At 33.2% G+C, this 17994-nt stretch overlaps 1 protein-coding gene across 17 annotated transcripts in view; it reads left to right on the top strand.

Moving 5' to 3' along the window:
• Window positions 1–17994, top strand: part of SLIT2 (slit guidance ligand 2) — a 242711-nt gene that overhangs the window by 203072 nt on the left and 21645 nt on the right. For 12 of the 17 annotated variants that reach the window (XM_032444126.1, XM_015862747.2, XM_015862750.2 and 9 more), the window contains 5 exons: window positions 199–362; window positions 5227–5351; window positions 5481–5578; window positions 6988–7127; window positions 11029–11055. In XM_032444126.1, the coding sequence (XP_032300017.1) occupies window positions 199–362; window positions 5227–5351; window positions 5481–5578; window positions 6988–7127; window positions 11029–11055 (554 nt within the window). The remainder of the gene's footprint in view (window positions 1–198; window positions 363–5226; window positions 5352–5480; window positions 5579–6987; window positions 7128–11028; window positions 11056–17994) is intronic. The other 5 variants (XM_015862752.2, XM_015862756.2, XM_015862754.2 and 2 more) reach the window with 1 other exon arrangement.

The following is a 17994-nucleotide window of genomic DNA, read 5'->3' as shown; positions in this document are numbered from 1 at the left end:
ACCAGGTTTACTGCTAAAACTGTTACTTATTCATTAGGAGCCTCAATTCAGACGCTTCATACACTTAGGGTGGATTTCATGGAGGCAGGATTGATCAGTGCTTTTAGGAGGTGTTTTTTCTGCCAACATTTCTGGGTTCTATTTTTAAAAGCAAGCCTTTAAAACCTTATTCCCTTTTTGTCTGTGTGCTTTCCACAGGGCTATTGGGGCAAATCCTCTTTATTGTGATTGTAACATGCAGTGGCTGTCTGACTGGGTAAAATCAGAATACAAAGAACCTGGTATTGCACGATGTGCTGGCCCTGGAGAAATGGCAGATAAACTTCTACTCACAACTCCATCAAAAAAATTTACTTGCCAAGGTACTGTTATTTATGTGTGTGTGCTTTTTTTTTTTTTTTTTTTTTTTTTTTTTTTTTGGTGGTGGTGGTTTTTTTTTTTTTTTTTTTTTTTTGTTTATTTGCATTTGAGTATTTGTTATAGATTCTTCACTCTGCCTTGTTATCATTTTACCTTGTGCTTAGGAATCTAGCCATTATGTTGAGTTGTATCTATTTTAACAACTTCAGTGAATTTTTCTTCCAAGCAGAAGGCTGAGAATGTCTTCTGATTTACAGTATAATAATCCTCAGTATATGGATGAGGATTTTTGTCATGAACTGAAAATTAATTATTTAATTTACACTTTTCTTAGCCAAAGAACATTCTTTCCCTTCGACTTCTAGAGTAAAAACTGGAAATATATTTGTAATCTTTACAGTCTGCGCTATCGTTCCAGTATGTGGTTACATGAATATGTGAAGAATGCTGTTTTCTTTGATGTTTCAGAAGAAAGCCTAGAAAATTCAAAGTAGATAAAGGATGTGATTTCCTTTATAGAGATATCATTCCAGAATGTTATTATGTAAGGAGGTTTCTTTGGGTGTGAAACAAGTACTTATCTTCTTGTTGGTACCAATGCTATTGGCACCTTTATCACAGCTTGTACTCCATTTAATTCTCAGATTCTTTTTCTGAATCTTAGAGCTTGTTGTCTTAGAAAAGCGTCATTTTGATTCATACTTGAGCATCGACTAGGTTTGTTTTGCTGTTTAATCTTCCTCTATGCTGTCCTTTTCTCCCATTTTAAATATTTTTAAACCATGCCGTATGATCATTTTTCAGACTCAGGCTTATACTTGTAAGTCATTAGTAAGCTTAGAGTTATCTGTGAGGCATCAGATAAATATAGTCTTCTCTTTTGTTGAATTAATTCATTCTCAGGGTCTAGGTAATCTTCAAGATATTTTTACTCATTCATCTTTTAACGCATCAACACATGATAATCCATTTGTAAATTCTTCCATTAAAAAAGTGATGGGACTGTGCCAGCTTTGTTAGCTCTCATTTCAAGTTGTTCTTCACTGCACATTCATCCTATTTAATCTTCTCTCCTTAGACTTACCATGAAAAATGATTTTATAAACAAAAAAACACTGGAAATTCAGCACTTTATTTGTTCTATTTTTTAACATGGTGCCAATTGATTGTCTTTCCTTCCAAATCATTCTTGAATTTTTTTCAGTAATGCTTCTTCAAGGTCATACCTGTGCTATGTGCATTTGATACTAATCTTTCCCAAAGTTCTTTTGTCTGATTTTAAATAGAAGATTTAGTGGCCAGGCCAGTCTGATCAAGCATACACTAAACACTGTAGGTATGCTCTTTTTACACATTGCTGTAGGGTTATAAGTGAAAGAATATTTTCAAGAAGATGAAGGACTTGGTTATTTTTCCATTTTAAAAATCTGAATTGCCCCTTCCTACAATCACTGTTATGCTTCCATCAGAATCCAGATAGTATATCTTACTTCTCTCCCATCAGAAAATATCCTTTATATTATTATGCAGGGTAAGAACTGTATTTGTTTCACTTCCAAGAGTGGAGATCTGGTATTATGGATACATTTGAGAGAAAATAATTTTCCTGCTACCGTACTTCTGTGAAGATGCTCATAATTACAGATTGCCACTCAGCAGCTTTTCAGTGACATGATGGCCCTGTAAGACTTTATATGTCTCTTACTCAAAGATAAGTAATTTTATCTTTTGCTTACAAATGATCTTCCAAATAGGAATTAGGAAGATGCTGTATTTCTACTAAAAGCAAAATTTTAGGCAATGAGAGGAGATTTTGTTAGATATATATCTGCTTATGTTCTGTTATTGTATACAGAAGAAGTGTGCATTCCTTCTTATCAGTATCTGCATTAATCTGAAAGTGAAATTGGTTCTTGAATCTTACTCACACAAAAAATTAGTTAGCTTTGAATATGAGCATTTAAAAATGAAACCTCAGTTTTAAAATTTCATAAAATCACTGGAAAAATGAACCTTACTCTATTTTTTGAATTGCAAAGGTCATCCCTTAGTATTTTCTTCTTGCAGTTGTTTTTCTAGGTTTGAGTTGTTTTTGTTTATTTATTTTTTTCACATAGCCTCTAACAGATTCTCACTCTTTTACTCTTTTACTATTCATGCCCTGCTTCTAGAGATTCCAGGGCCTTGTGGTTTTCTGATACCAGGTAAGGTTGCAAGTAAGACCTGGAATGGATGATATGTTTAAGAACAGACCTTCTGACCTTCCTTTTGTGTACCTCAAAGAGACTTCTTTCCCACAACATGCATGCTTACTGTTTGTTTTTCCTTTTGATGAATTTAGAGCTGACTCTTCATGATATATCATTCAACACAGATTGTATGAAATACTTTATTATTTTAAAAGTGTCGGATCAGGGTCTGAAAGTTACCTGATGGTTTTCACTGCATTGTACTGACATCAGTGATTTCATTAGCAGTTTCAGTTTCAGTGACTCTGTAGGTGCTGATTTTGATGCAAGAGCAAAGAAGATCTCCTGAGTCATAAGAAGACAGTATTTCTTGCAGTGGCTTTTGAGAAACTGGTTTTGTGAAGTTTGATGTTATGTTTTTCTTCAAAAATATTAGATAGGTAAATGTGTGTGTGCGTATATTTATTAATAAAATAATACACACTCCATTTTTCACTCTTTATGGATGAACAGTGCTTATTTTGCTTTTAAGATTTTTTTCCAGTTATGTCTTATGCAAAGATATATATCAACAGTGTGAAAAATTAAATAATGGAATATTAACCTTTTTATTTGTTTTGTTTTTTGTTTTTGTTGTTGTTGTTTTTTAACATATAGCAATCTCCTAGCAAAGCCAAAGAAGGGAAGGAAACACATAGCAAAAATGAGAAAAGATTCTGGTGCTTCCTTTTCATCAGAAGTAGAAATATCTGAAACACTTCAATATTTGATCATATAGCTGAGGAATGATGAATCAAAGTATTCATTTTTCTTGGCTACTGTACATATGGAGAGGTTTGAAATTAAAATTTATGACACAAAATCAGACACTCTTGCTTACTAACCTGTTGGGAATTGTGTTCCCATTTGGTGACTATTTTAGAGTTAAAATTTATTTGCTAACTCACATAGGAAAATAATGTCTGTTAATTAGTGTTTTTAAATTCATGCAAAATAATGATCATTTTATTGAATGAGAAATAGAAATGAGGCCATGATATTGGAACAAGGAAGAACAGAGACTTACTGTCCACAGAACAGTAAAGGCTTCTTACCACATATATTTTTCATAGGACATCTTAATACTCTCTAACAATAATTTGTAATAGTCTAAGGTCTTTTTTTTTCAACTTGCTTACCTTTGCTGTTTGCTGCTTTAAGAAACTGTAATCAGCTGTAGATTTTTCTTTCAAGATAAGGTAATGAAAACAGGAATAGTCAGTGATCTACATAGATGGTGGCTTTGGCAATTGGCGCAGCGTACCTTACCACAGATTACTGTGTTCATCTCCCAGCATTTGCTTGCAAACTGACATAGATGGAATCCAACACCTACAGATTAAAGGAAAAGTTTGTCGATCTCTCTGTAGCACCCCTACTGTATCCTTATAATCATATGGCTACCTTCCATCCCAGCTCCTTTACAGAAGCTTATCAGAGCTTAATCGCCAAATAAATAAATAAATAAATAAATAAATAAATAAATTAAAAGTTTAAATAACAGAAAGCAAAAAACCACATCATATATTAAAAGTGCAGTTACTTCAGAAAAATCTGCAGTCTGGCTCGATTCTTTTTAAATCTCTTGGAGAGCAAGCAGGCAGTTCCATCACTAGGTCTAAGGAGGTTGTTTTGCCGAGTCACTGAAGAAATCACAGGTTTTCCATTAAGATTTAAAAATTACTTGTAGATGAGTGTAGGTTTTTCCACAAGTCAAATCTGAAATCAAGCTTGAGTCAGTAATGTCATCAAGCAGTAAAGCTGGAGATAGTAGAGAATGTGTGTTCATTTGGTCAAGTCACCCATGTTCTTTTACAATAATTAATCCTTAATTGTGCACAAATTATTTGAAAATGAAGTATTATTGTAAGCAGATTATTTCTAATTTTAAACAGATAACTGGTAATTTATTTGCTTGTCTGACAAAAGAAAAAACAAAAACAACACTGGAACAACAACTGATAGTTTATAATTTGAAAATATGCCATAAAAAAAGCAGCATTAAAATTGTAAGGCAAGAGAAAATAATTATCTAATAAATATTTATATAATAGGAATAAGATTTATGTATGATAAAAAATCAGTCTGGTTTGTAAAACATTAGATTTTGTCAACATTCATTTCTAATTTCTATTGTTATAGCCATTAATAAAAGAAGCAAGACTGAAGGCATTGGAGGTGGCGGCCCTCTTTTGCATGTAGATTCATGGCACTTTGGGGTTCAGCAATTGCAGAAATGAACTATGGCTGACTCCATAATGAGACAAAGCGCTGTATAGACCTACTTATAGTGAAATAGCTTAGACAGTATACTGTACAACATTGTTGTTAGATGTTCAACTAATGCTGCTAGTCCATTTTGCCATTAGTTCTATGTAATCCTGCAAATAAATAAACAAAATTAGAGTTCTTAGTGATATTACCAATAGAAGCACTGGAAACTGCTATAGCCTTTATTTTCTCAGAGACAGTTTGTACCTGATAAATTTGAAACTGTATTCTTGATTTTGTTAATGAAAAGGGAAGGCAATTATCATGGGTCAGAACTGTATGGATTTCAGAAAACAAGGATATCAAAATCATCCTGTCAAATATAAATTAGTAGTTGGTTTCTGAATTTCACATTTGTATTTTTAAGGGCCCGTGGATGTCAATATTCTTGCTAAGTGTAACCCTTGCTTATCAAATCCATGTAAAAATGATGGAACCTGCAATAATGATCCAGTTGACTTCTACAGATGCACTTGCCCATATGGTTTCAAGGTGGGTAATGGCTGAAAAGGAAAAAAAAACCTGAAATAACAACCTGTCCCTTTTAACAACAACTTGTTTTAAATGATTCCCTTACATTACTGTCTGTATTTTCTTAAATGAGACCTGTTCCCTACATAGGGTCAAGACTGTGATATTCCCATTCATGCCTGCATTAGTAACCCTTGCAACCATGGTGGAACTTGTCATTTGAAAGAAGGAGAAAAAGATGGTTTCTGGTATGTTGTTTTTAACTCTAATAACAGAAAGAAAAACTACTGACTTTTATATTTATACCAGTGTTAATCTTGGGGTTCTTTTTGTTGATAAATGTTCCACAAAGGCAGGTTTTCAGTGCTTCTAAAGTTTTCAGACATGTCACTGTCCATGGAAAGCTTCTAAGGCCCCAAAACTGTTAAAAACAATAATAAATGGTTGTGATTAATAGAGGCCTTTCAGGTCAAGACAACATAATATTGACTCCATTATGCTAATTAATAGCTGGCTCAATCCCTGCTGAAAAAATCTCACAATTCATCTGTTGTCGAGTGTATTACTTTAACAGACAGCATGTAAATGATAGAATTTAAATCCCTGTGAAAGAGAAAATTAATGATTCATTTGAAGCTCACTATGCCAGCAGATAAACATGCTGTGAGCATTTTTAATCTTGAGTTATTTAATCACACAGTACAATTACTCCAGATGTACTTCATGAATTATGAAATAAAGTTCTTTAGCATTCTTCTGTGAAATTATTAGTCATTTAATAATCTACACCTCGAGCTTGTTAGAAATGACACTTCCCAAAGAAACAATTCATTATCCTGCAATTCATTAAGACATTATTTTTATTTTTAATCTATATTCTGCTCAAAGATTAAATGCTTTTCTATTTAAAATTAAGTATATAGATATTATGTCTCCAGAATTCAAAGTGACATAGTCCTGTCTCACAATTCGACCTTTTCCATTTATTTGTTTAAACACAACGTATTTTGAAAATCAAATCAATCTTGTTATCAAAGTTACAGTAGTTATACATGCTGCAAATTATATAAAAATGAATGCATTGTCATATTTGCGAGATATTTGCTACCTTTTTCAGTGTATTTATTTTGTGTAAACATATGTAAAAGCAAAATAAAAATCACCCCTTTGAATAGTTTGTGTAGGCTTTGTTTTCAAATATAAATACATGTATTGTATGTAGAACTTTAAATACAGATAGATAATGATGCATTTATCTAAATGATAGTTGAGTAGTAGTACTACATATTAATCTCTGATTTAGCAGTTTTTTTCTATCTGTTTGCTTTTATGAACAAGACAAACAACAAAAAAGCAGGATAATTTCCATTAAGAAATATAATCCCATGTAATAATGTAATAATAGAAAGGTAGCATGCATTTCAGAAGTGGCCAGTTATTTCAAAAACTCCTTAAAATAAAAGGCACAAATTTAAAAACCTTTTTGTCTGTAACTTAAAGTTATAAAATATTTTGGGAATATGTAGTACATTTATTTTATATCATCCATATTCTCTTAGAGGTAATGATTAAAATTAGTATCCCTATTAATTACAGAACTTCTCTGACCTCCTCAGCTGAAATATTTGTGTGCTTGGTTTTATTTTTGGTTTTACAGGTGCACTTGTGCAGATGGATTTGAAGGTGAAAACTGTGAAATAAATGTTGATGACTGTGAAGACAATGACTGTGAAAATAATTCTACTTGTGTGGATGGAATTAATAATTATACTTGCCTTTGTCCACCTGAATATACAGGTAGGAGTATAAGAAAGAGAAATTCCTAGTAGGAAAGAGCTCTGTTCATGAGTCACTTTACAATTGACTTAAAGCCAAGTTTCCCTTAATAATTCTCTTCTGCATGGTTTGTAGTAAAATATAGACTTATACCTGCTCATTAACTTCCCTTTTAGCTTTGCAATTATTGCACTTTGAAATTTAAAAGACATTTCAAAATGTGTTCCTCACATATGTTTACCTAGCCCAACCAGGCCAATGAAGAACGCCCATAGATGCAAAAATCTGAAAAAAAATATATTAGTTTTATCTTCTGTTCTCCAAGTTGTTACCAGGGCAAAAAAGTGTCTATTTGTGCTGAAAGGGGATAGATTTGGTATCCTGGATGTTGTCCTGCCCTCCTTTAAAAATATTAATACAGATTGTGATAAAGAAAATAGCATCACAAGAAAATAGCAGCATTAGAGTTGGCAGCCAGGCTCTTCTTTTTGAGACGTAGGGTGCTTGGCTTGTTCTCATCATCTCTGTGAGAATGGACAGTAGTTAGAACAGGAACACATGAGAACGAGAAGAAGGATTTATTGTTTATGTTCATCTGTTAAATAGGTTTTCTAATTAGACAGATCTGCTTTCTGTCAGCTATCAGACCACTAGGAGAAAGAAGAGCTTAAATTCACAAAACCATAATTTGAAACACATAACAAAGAAGCAAGATCCTCTCTAACCTAGGAATTAACTAAACGTATGTAGTAGCCCCCTGTACTTAATATAATCAGTCCTATTGCATCTATCAGTTATGCTTTTCACCACCCTCAGGGATCACTAAATTTGAGCTCTGGAAAACGGGAAGGAGAAGTAAAGTAATGAAGTAGTTTCACTTATTGAAAACACATCTAACACCTTTTTAATCCAAGGCATTTCCATCATTATTTCTACAACCTACTGGATTGCTGAAATGATTTAGAGTGTTCAGATTTGAAGCCAGTATTTAAATCTTGAAAACTATCAGTGAGAAATCATGATAGAACACAGGTATAAGAAATATGATTTTGTAATCTAATATATGTATTCATCCAGTACTTACTCTGGGTAAATGTTTGGAACAAATTAGTCCATGAAGAATAAGCCACAGTACCTAAGGGGATATGAGTTAAAAGCATATGTAGCCAGAATAAGGTAAATAATAACGGGGTGGTCCACATCTGGAAGATGAGATGTAACCTACTGCTTAAACAGAAAACTCTTTTGTCAGGTACTGCTCCCTCAGAGTTCTGGAAAGCAACTGACAGTTCAAGCCTTAGAAAGAAGTAGTAGGTAACAGTGTCAATAAGTAGTGGCAGATGTTTGTTATTTCTCCTATATCTAATATTTCAGCTGTATCTGAGTCAAGCTTCAAGATCCCATTATCAGCTGCTATCTCCTTTGAAAATGAACAAATACTCTTTTGTGTAGGATGGAAGAAAGGAAACCAGTCACATCGGTCTAGTTTTCCTATTTAATGGTTTCATGATAAGAGTTTTCATGTACTTATTAAATAGTAGACAATTCATTTGAAAATTCATCCTCCTCAGCAATTTTTTTGCTCGTGTTTTTTGTTTCTTCATTTCTGACATTACTCTAGGTGCATTTGGACTGCTAGGGCAAACAGCTTGTTGTATTCATAATAACCCATGGGAAGGACTGTTTTGTATTAAATATCCATGGAGTGGATACAAAGGCTTGTTTATATGTGCTAGCCTAAAATTTTGATTAAGTGTGCTTGTTGCATTTCTGTTGTATTTTAATTGAAATGTATGTTTTACATTTACAATTAAAACTTCAGTTGTACTATTTCTATATACATATACATATATATATAAACAGAGCAAAAGTGAGAGCATAAATGTTTGCAGCATTTTTAACTTGATGTTTGTAATGCAGGTTTTTTTTTGTTGTTGTTGTGTTGTTTTGTTTTATTTTTTAAGCTTAAATAGAAGAAAGTGTATTTTCTATTTCACTCATATCTAAGGAAATGACAGTTACTTTGCTTTGAGGACCTGCTGTTGTAGAATGCTGTTCACAGTTCTAACAAGAAAATGCTATGAGCTTCCATGGCAAGTGGAATTCTTTTAGAAAAGCAAATTTGTTTTCATAGATTTCTGGTCAAAATTGTTACTGAAATCAGTAGGTCATATAAGTACATTGTTTCCAAACCGCATGAAAAAAAAACACTCCAAACATGCAAGACCAGAGCCTCTGCTGTTTTATTGACAAGTGGGACATAAGCTGAAGCAAACTTTCAAGTTTTTCTTTCCACAGGAGACTGTAAAGAATTCTATAGAACATTATCTGTCTTACAGAGCATCTGAAGTTAGGATGCATTCTGTGAGATCTTAAGCCAGTTTTAATTCAGATAAAATATAAGGAGAAAATATAAAATGTCAAGTTTATCTTTTACACTTGTCACCACTGTTTTTTCATACAAAGTATTAACATACTTATTTAAATAACTTTCAATGTAAAGAGTTAGTATAGACTCATTAGGATCTAGAAATGGTAGTGTTCAGAATATAAAATAATCTTCTAGTTGCCTCCAGTGTGTAAGAGATATCAAATTATTCATAGGATTGTTTTCTCCTCTTGCCCAACACTCGATTTGAAAGCAATAGAATCCATACCCAGTATTGATATAGTGATTTTTCATTAGGAGATTTGCAGGGATTTGGATGTTGGTGTATGTTTTAAAATCAGATAGGTATATTATGATGTGATGTTTGGTTTGTTTTTTGTTGTTTTTTTTTTCATGGAAGGCATTTTTCAGTAGATAAACAGCTGTACTAATTAGGCAAAAGTAGGTTAATTTTCAGAAAAACTGGCTATATATTCAGTAGTTTAAAAAAATAAAAAATTAAAAATTAAAAAAAAAGTTTTTAAAATATGAAAGCATGTATCTCTAGCTCAAAAAGACCCTGAACCATAAGCTGCTGGAAGCTGAGCAGTATACATACCAGGAAAATGCCACCACAGCCTTGTCATATTATCTTTTAATTTTGCTGACAACGCTTTGTATTGTTTATGTGCAAGATGTCATGGTGAGGATGTACTGAAAGTGGAAGTGCATCAGCCCAGAATAATTCTTCATTCTTTCATTTGCAAATATGTTTTATGTTTCAGTAGCACAGTGAAACGAAGAAGTCAGTTGAAAATCATTGGTATGAATTGTAAATCATTCTCTAAAATTTTAATAAAATTAACTCTGAACATACATACAAAAAATACAAAAAAATATTGTAAAGAATGTTACAGTGTAAAACTCCATCACATTTTTCACTTAAGCCTGTTAGCTTATATTGCTTAAGAACCAGGAATTGATTTTTCTCGGCCTCAGTTAAGTTTTGCAATTACCTCCACAAATAAAAATGGAAAGGCAAAGAAAGGTATTTGCACAATACTATGAGCTTTCTTAAGATCACAGGCTGTAACTGTGAAATAACAGGAAGCAAATGGAATCGTCAGACATTCAGATTGTCTGATGAAACCTTGAGAAATAAAACATTAAAATGCTTTGCTATGTCCTGCACTCTTTAACTCTGCTATTCTCTTAACATTAACATCTCCTTTATTTTAAACACAGTCTAAGTTAACATCAGGTCATTTTGTGTGCATTCTATAGACTACAAATAATCATTTATCTTTCTCATTACCATCAGTCATTAGATCACAAATCTAACAGATCCAAAAGTAAAATCTTTCTTATGCCACCGGTGGCATGCACTTCTTACCTCTTCTGTTTGTTTTGCTCTGCTGTAGGTGAGACTGAAGCTTGCTTCATTTTTGCTATATCAACATCTCTGCTGCTATAGCTGTGCGTTAGCTTAATGTGCTATGCTGTTGTATTACAATGTAAAAAGTCTCTTGTCTCTTCTGTCTTTGTCACTGCAAGCTGCTAATCTGAATGAAGTGGAAAAAGGTCAGTTGTCTTTTAAGCCTATTTTCACTTTCCTTTCCTTAAAGGTGCATGGATTTAAGTTCTTACGAATGATCAAATGAATCGTATATAATTTAGAAAGCTCATTGCAAATCCTGAAATCAGTCACGTGGATATAGCTGTGAATACATGTTGAAAGAACACCATTGAAGATACAGATGATTGTGCAGGAGTACTTTAATATTACTTGTTTTCATATGTTTTAAAATTTGTGCATCCGTTGACAGGACTGACAAAAACATTTATGTTGTGAACTTCTGAAGTCTTTATTATCTTTAGTGCATACCTTGATTCCATTCTAAAGTATGCTGTGTTTTATAGCACTGTTTTGCTGTAACTTCTTTATTAAATGATGGTACTAGAAATTATGCTGGAGTATAGAATAGTAGTCCTCTTGTTTATGAGTATGAGTGACCTTTTTGCCATAAGTATCTAAAGAATCTGAAATGATCTCATTAAGCTCAGGCTGTTCTACAGGAAAGGTAACGGTGGAGGTATTTATGACACAAACTTTGGTTCTTTTTTGTTGTTGTTGTTGTTTTAATAATTCATATTCTCTGCCTGACACCTATCTCTCCAGCAGAGATAATACATCTCCTATAGAAGCTGATCTTCTGTACAGTCCACTGTCAATCTATACAGTCTGAAACAGAATTGGTGTCAATGTATTTGTAAACTGCATATTTAGTTCTGAAAAGTAAATGAGTCAAATCAACTTGCAGCATATTTGCTGTCAAGTAAATTTGATAAATATAATATGTACTCTATAAAATAGTGTAATATTTCACTTGTAATGAAAAATATTTTCATTAGTCAGTAAATAGCATGTTTAGCAAGGCTGCAATTATACCATCTATGTTGACATCTGAAGAATTATTCTTACAATTTAGAGTCTGAATTCCCTCTGCAAATGACAGAGAGAAGCAGATACTTCCAGAAAGTGATTTCACCACAATTTGAATACTTAAGGTTGTATACAATTTAGACGTGTCCCTGTACTGCGTTTTACAGTTACTTGTTTGAACAAGTAGCAATTAGCCTCCCATTTTTCTTTCTCCTTGTCACTTCCAAAGCTCTTATTTCCATATTGTTCTCTTGCTGTCCTGTTATGAAACTAGTTAACAAGGTGTGTTTGTCAGAAGGAGACCCAGAAAAATTGCAAATTCAGTACAGATAAAGCTGAACTTTGTTGCCCTTGTTTTTAATGCTAAATAAACAAAGTATTTATAATAATAACTAGTGCAGAGTTAGTGAACCATTTTGATTTATCATAAATATTTAGGGTTTTCTTTTGTAAATTAAAAATAAAACCCCTAAACTTTCCTTTTGTGCCCATGAAAAACAGTTTTTTGAATGGAATCTAAACTGAAGATGCTACTTTGAAGAGAATCAAGCTTCAATTTCAAGTTGAAACAGATGTTATCTGTGCATAATTAGGCTTGCTGGGATTTTGAATGCCTTTTAAATGTGATGAAAGGTAGAAAGGCAATGAATTCTGTACAGAACTGTGGTAATTGTAAGTGTATGACACAAGTGTGAACTAGCAAATATTAAAATTACTGATTTTATCAAGAACAAATTCCTCACAAACAAATTATCAAAGGCCTTGTGCTGTGAACAAAGTTCAGCACAAAAATTAAGCAGATGTGTGTGATAGGTGCTTGTATTTCCATGCACACTGAACATGAAAGTCATTACCAATATGTAAGTTTCTTGGAGGATCAGTGAGTTTTATCGTGGCAAACAACTTTTGAACTGTGAAAATAGAGGGAGAGAAGGATAATGACAAGTAGTCATCTCAGTTTAGGCAAGCCCTAGACAGATGTAAATTTTGTTTTTAAGTTACTAAACTTAATTACATGGCCTTCTAGCTGCTACAGGTAAGCAGTTGTTTCAGTTCACCTTGTAAGCAAGTAGTTGCATAAAATTTAGGCATGCAAGTAATGAAAAACAAATCATACTTTTTCTCATAGATAATGTGATAGCATGATGAAAAGTATTTAATCAGAATCAGAATCCTCAGTCTTATAAGATTTACATATAAGTGCTGTAACTTCCTAGAACAAACCAATAACTTTGCTACTGTTGCTTTTCATGACCTGTATAATTTTGTTTTTTGAAGATTAATACTCATGCTACTGCAGTCATTTGAGGTATATTAAAGTAATTTTGCTCCGTGTTCATGAAGGCAGAGTATATATCCTTGGCAATCTAAACCACTTACTTCCAGTTTGATAGCTGCCTTTAGTGATTCTGTCAATTATCCTTGTTTTGTTTTCCTTAATTGTCTTAAAGGTTATCTGCCTAGAGTTACTGTTTTTTGTTGTTGCCAAATAGCATAAGTAAATAACTAGAAATGTTAAACTAAATAAGCCACATCTTGCAGCTTAGCTGAACAGAAGTAAGCAATGGTGAGCAATATCCAACAATTGATCAAATTTAAAAAACTATTCGAACATTAAATTCTTACAGAATTTTCAGTTTTGTGGTTGTAAATTGTATCTTACTTTGACAATGAACAAAAATTAAGCATCAGTGTCCTCTGAACAGTAGATACTTTCACTTGTTGTTTGGTTTGTTTATTTTTTCCCAATAGTACAATCAGTATTTTTATTGTTTTCTTCTGTTTGTCAAATTCAAAACTTAATAAAACTGCAGCACTTTTCTCTATATAGTTTGCTAAATAGCACCATTGTTTCCCAACCATTCTTATAGGGCATTCAGTATTTGAGTCAGAAGTAAGTGAACAGAGACTCTCTGTCAAAAACTGGATTAAAATATCTAACTGATAAAACATAAAGTCTGCAGAAGTTGACCTGCAATATTCAGCAACCAAGATCAGAAGCTGGAACAAAGATAAATGCACATATGTCCTGCTATTCCATTAATTATTCATAAGTCTGCAAAATGCTTTTGGTATTTTGGTTTTGGAACATGTCATCTGTACTAATAGAACATAATAGTACTGTCGGACTGTTAAATCTGCAACACCTTCTACGTCTTAGTAGAAATCTCAGTAAATATTCCAGTTCTTACCTTGGAGGATTGCCTACATTCAGATTGTGCCAACAATGAAGAGTTCCACTGGTTTCAGTGCTACTCCATACCAGTAACCAGACTGCATAGATTAATTAAACAGGATGTCTAATGAAAACAGTTATTGCTGATCCTAATTAAACTTTGGAAGATTTTCATAGAATCTTTGACTTCATCAACTAATTATTTAAAAAAAAAAAAAAAAAAATCTCTGCTTATTCTTTTACATCCAAAAATGTTCCTGTCTTTGTCTTCTAAAACATGAATACTTAGCCAAGCTCTTAAAGCACCTTCAGTTCTAGTGCTATTAGGTGAATGGAAGAATGTACGCACACATTGGTATGAGGCTTCCTGGAACCCAAACACTGTTTCACAATTGTTTTTCCATTTTATGATTTTAAAAAGACTGTTTTTTGGTTTGTTTGTGTGTGTGTATGTGTGTCAGAGTTCTCTCTCATATTTCCTTCCAGTACTGTCAAGTATAACTTGGTAAATCAGTTACTTCCTTTTTTTCATTTCCATCATTCCCTCTTCATTTCAACAAAATTATTTTCTTCCCTTCACCTTGTCTCAGTTAAATTCTGAATAACAAATTGATTATTCAGTATGCCAGAAGAGATGTTGCATTACCAGAAAGTTACTCCTCAGAGGTTTGGATTCCATCTCACAAATTTTCACATTATTTTTCTATCTTCTTCCTCATTTCACTACAAGTCCTGCCATGTTTACCACACCTTTTCCTTGATTCCTATTTTCTCTGTTACTTCATTCAACTGAAAGCTTCCTCCAATTATATGATTCTGATTTATTTTAGAGTATGTACAATTTTCAAATGTAAAGACATACTTCCATTTCCTTTCACAGCACATACATTCCTGTCTCTTTTAGAAGAGCTTTATTTTTTGGAATCGTTTCTCTTTCAGTCTGTGGACCTTTATAATGTAGAAGAATTCCACAGGCGCAAAATATTTTTATATCAGATGCGTGTGATAGGTGCTTGTTTTCCATGCACACTGAACATGAAAGTCATTACCAATATGTAAGTTTCTTGGAGGATCAGTGAGTTTTATCGTGGCAAACAACTTTTGAACTGTGAAAATAGAGGGAGAGAAGGATAATGACAAGTAGTCATCTCAGTTTAGGCAAGCCTAGACAGATGTAAATTTTGTTTTTAAGTTACTAAACTTAATTACATGGCCTTCTAGCTGCTACAGGTAAGCAGTTGTTTCAGTTCACCTTGTAAGCAAGAGTAGTTGCATAAAATTTAGGCATGCAAGTAATGAAAAACAAATCAATACTTTTTCTCATAGATAATGTGATAGCATGATGAAAAGTATTTAATCAGAATCAGAATCCTCAGTCTTAATAGATTTACATATAAGTGCTGTAACTTCCTAGAACAAACCAATAACTTTGCTACGTTTGCTTTTCATGACCTGTATAATTTTGTTTTTTGAAGATTAATACTCATGCTACTGCAGTCATTTGAGTATATTAAAGTAATTTTGCTCCGTGTTCATGAAGGCAGAGTTATATCCTTGGCATCTAAACCACTTACTTCCAGTTTGATAGCTGTTTAGTGATTCTGTCAATTATCCTTGTTTTGTTTTCCTTAATTGTCTTAAAGGTTATCTGCTAGAGTTACTGTTTTTTGTTGTTGCCAAAATAGCATAAGTAAATAACTAGAAATGTTAAACTAATATAGAGCCACATCTTGCAGCTTAGCTGAACAGAAGTAAGCAATGTGAGCAATATCCAACAATTGATCAAATTAAAAATAATTCGAACATTAAATTCTTACAGAATTTTCAGTTTTGTGGTTGTAAATTGTATCTTACTTTGACAATGAACAAAAATTTAAGCATCAAGTGTCCTCTGAACAGTAGATACTTTCACTTGTTGTTTGGTTGTTTATTTTCCCCATAAACTACAATCAGTATTTTTATTGTTTTCTTCTGTTTGTCAAATTCAAAACTTAATAAACTGCAGCACTTTTCTCTATATAGTTTGCTAAGTAGCACCATTGTTTCCCAACCATTTCTTATAGGGCATTCATGTTTGAGTCAGAAGTAAGTGAACAGAGACTCTCTGTCAAAAACTGGATTAAAATATCTAACTGATAAACATAAAGTCTGCAGAAGTTGACTGCAATATCAGCAACCAAGATCAGAAGCTGGAACAAAGATAATGCACATATGTCCTGCTATGCCATTAATTATTCATAAGTCTGCAAAATGCTTTTGTATTTTTGGTTTTGGAACATGTCATCTGTACTAATAGAACATAATAGTACTGTCGGACTGTTAAATCTGCAACATTCCTTTCTTAGTAGAAATCTCAGTAAATATTCCAGTTCTTACCTGGAGGATTGCCTACATTCAGATTGTGCCAACAATGAAGAGTTCCACTGGTTTCAGTGCTACTCCATACCAGTAACCAGACTGCATAGATTAATTAAACAGGATGTCTAATAAAACAGTTATTGCTGATCCTAATTAAACTTTGGAAGATTTCTCATAGAATCTTTGACTTCATCAACTAATTATTTAAAAAATAAAAAAAAAAAAAAAAAATCTCTGCTTATTCTTCCACATCCAAAATGTTCCTGTCTTTGTCTTCAAAACATGAATACTTAGCCAAGCTCTTAAAGCACCTTCAGTTCTAGTGCTATTAGGTGAATGGAAGATGTACGCACACATTGGTATGAGGCTTCCTGGAACCCAAACACTGTTTCACAATTGTTTTTCCATTTATGATTTTAAAAAGACTGTTTTTTGGTTTGTTTGTGTGTGTGTATGTGTGTCAGAGTTCTCTCTCATATTTCCTTCCAGTACTGTCAAGTATAACTTGGTAAATCAGTTACTTCCTTTTTTTCATTTCCATCATTCCCTCTTCATTTCAACAAATTATTTTTCCTTCACCTTGTCTCAGTTAAATTCTGAATAACAAATTGTATGCCAGAAGAGATGTTGCATTACCAGAAAGTTATTCTCAGAGGTTTGGAATCCATCTCACAAATTTCACATTATTTTTCTATCTACTTACTTTTCCTCAAGCAGTGATGTTTTGGTTATAAGAAGTCTTCACTCAGAGTATAGATTTTGTTAACAGTGCAAATTAAGAACTAGCATTTAGGTTATTTGATTTGTTCTTCTGCTGATTAGGTCGGGGTGACCTCATTGCAGCCTTTCAGTACCTGAAGGGAACTTACTCCCAGGAAGGGAGTAAACTCTTCGAAAGGGCTGATAATAGCAGGACACGGGGAAATGGTTTTAAGTTGAAGGGGGAAGATTTAGGTTGGATGTTAGGGGAAGTTTCTTTACTAGAAGAGTGGTTAGGTCCTGGAACAGGCTGCCCAGTGAGGTTGTGGATGCCCCGTCCTTGGAGGTGTTCAAGGCCAGGTTGGACAGGGCCCTGGCAACCTGATCTAGTAAAGGTGTATGTTTGGTGGCCCTGCTAGGCAGGGGGGTTGGAACTACATGATCCTTGAGGTCCCTTCCAACCCGGGTAATTCTGTGTGATTCTGTGATTCTGTGTGTGATTATTTTCTCATTGAAAAATTCAGCATCTGATGTAAATGTTTTGGATTCCATCTCAGATTTTTAGTTGTTTTTTCTTTTCATTCATCCTGTGTGCAAGTCTGTCATGTATTCTACTATAATGACAGAGTTTGTAGTTCCTTTAAAACTGACTTTTTTGTTAATAAGATTTTGTGCTTCCTCATTTCACTACAAGACCTGCCATGTTTACCACACCTTTTCCTTGATTCTATTTTCTCTGTTACTTCATTCAACTGAAAGCTTCCTCCAATTATATGATTCTGATTTATTTTAGAGTATGGACAATTTGCAAATGTAAAGACATACCTTCTATTTCCTTTCAGCA

Source organism: Coturnix japonica, chromosome 4, assembly GCF_001577835.2.
Source record: "Coturnix japonica isolate 7356 chromosome 4, Coturnix japonica 2.1, whole genome shotgun sequence".
NCBI classification, from domain to species: domain Eukaryota; kingdom Metazoa; phylum Chordata; class Aves; order Galliformes; family Phasianidae; genus Coturnix; species Coturnix japonica.
This window is presented reverse-complemented; position numbering and strand designations above follow the sequence as displayed.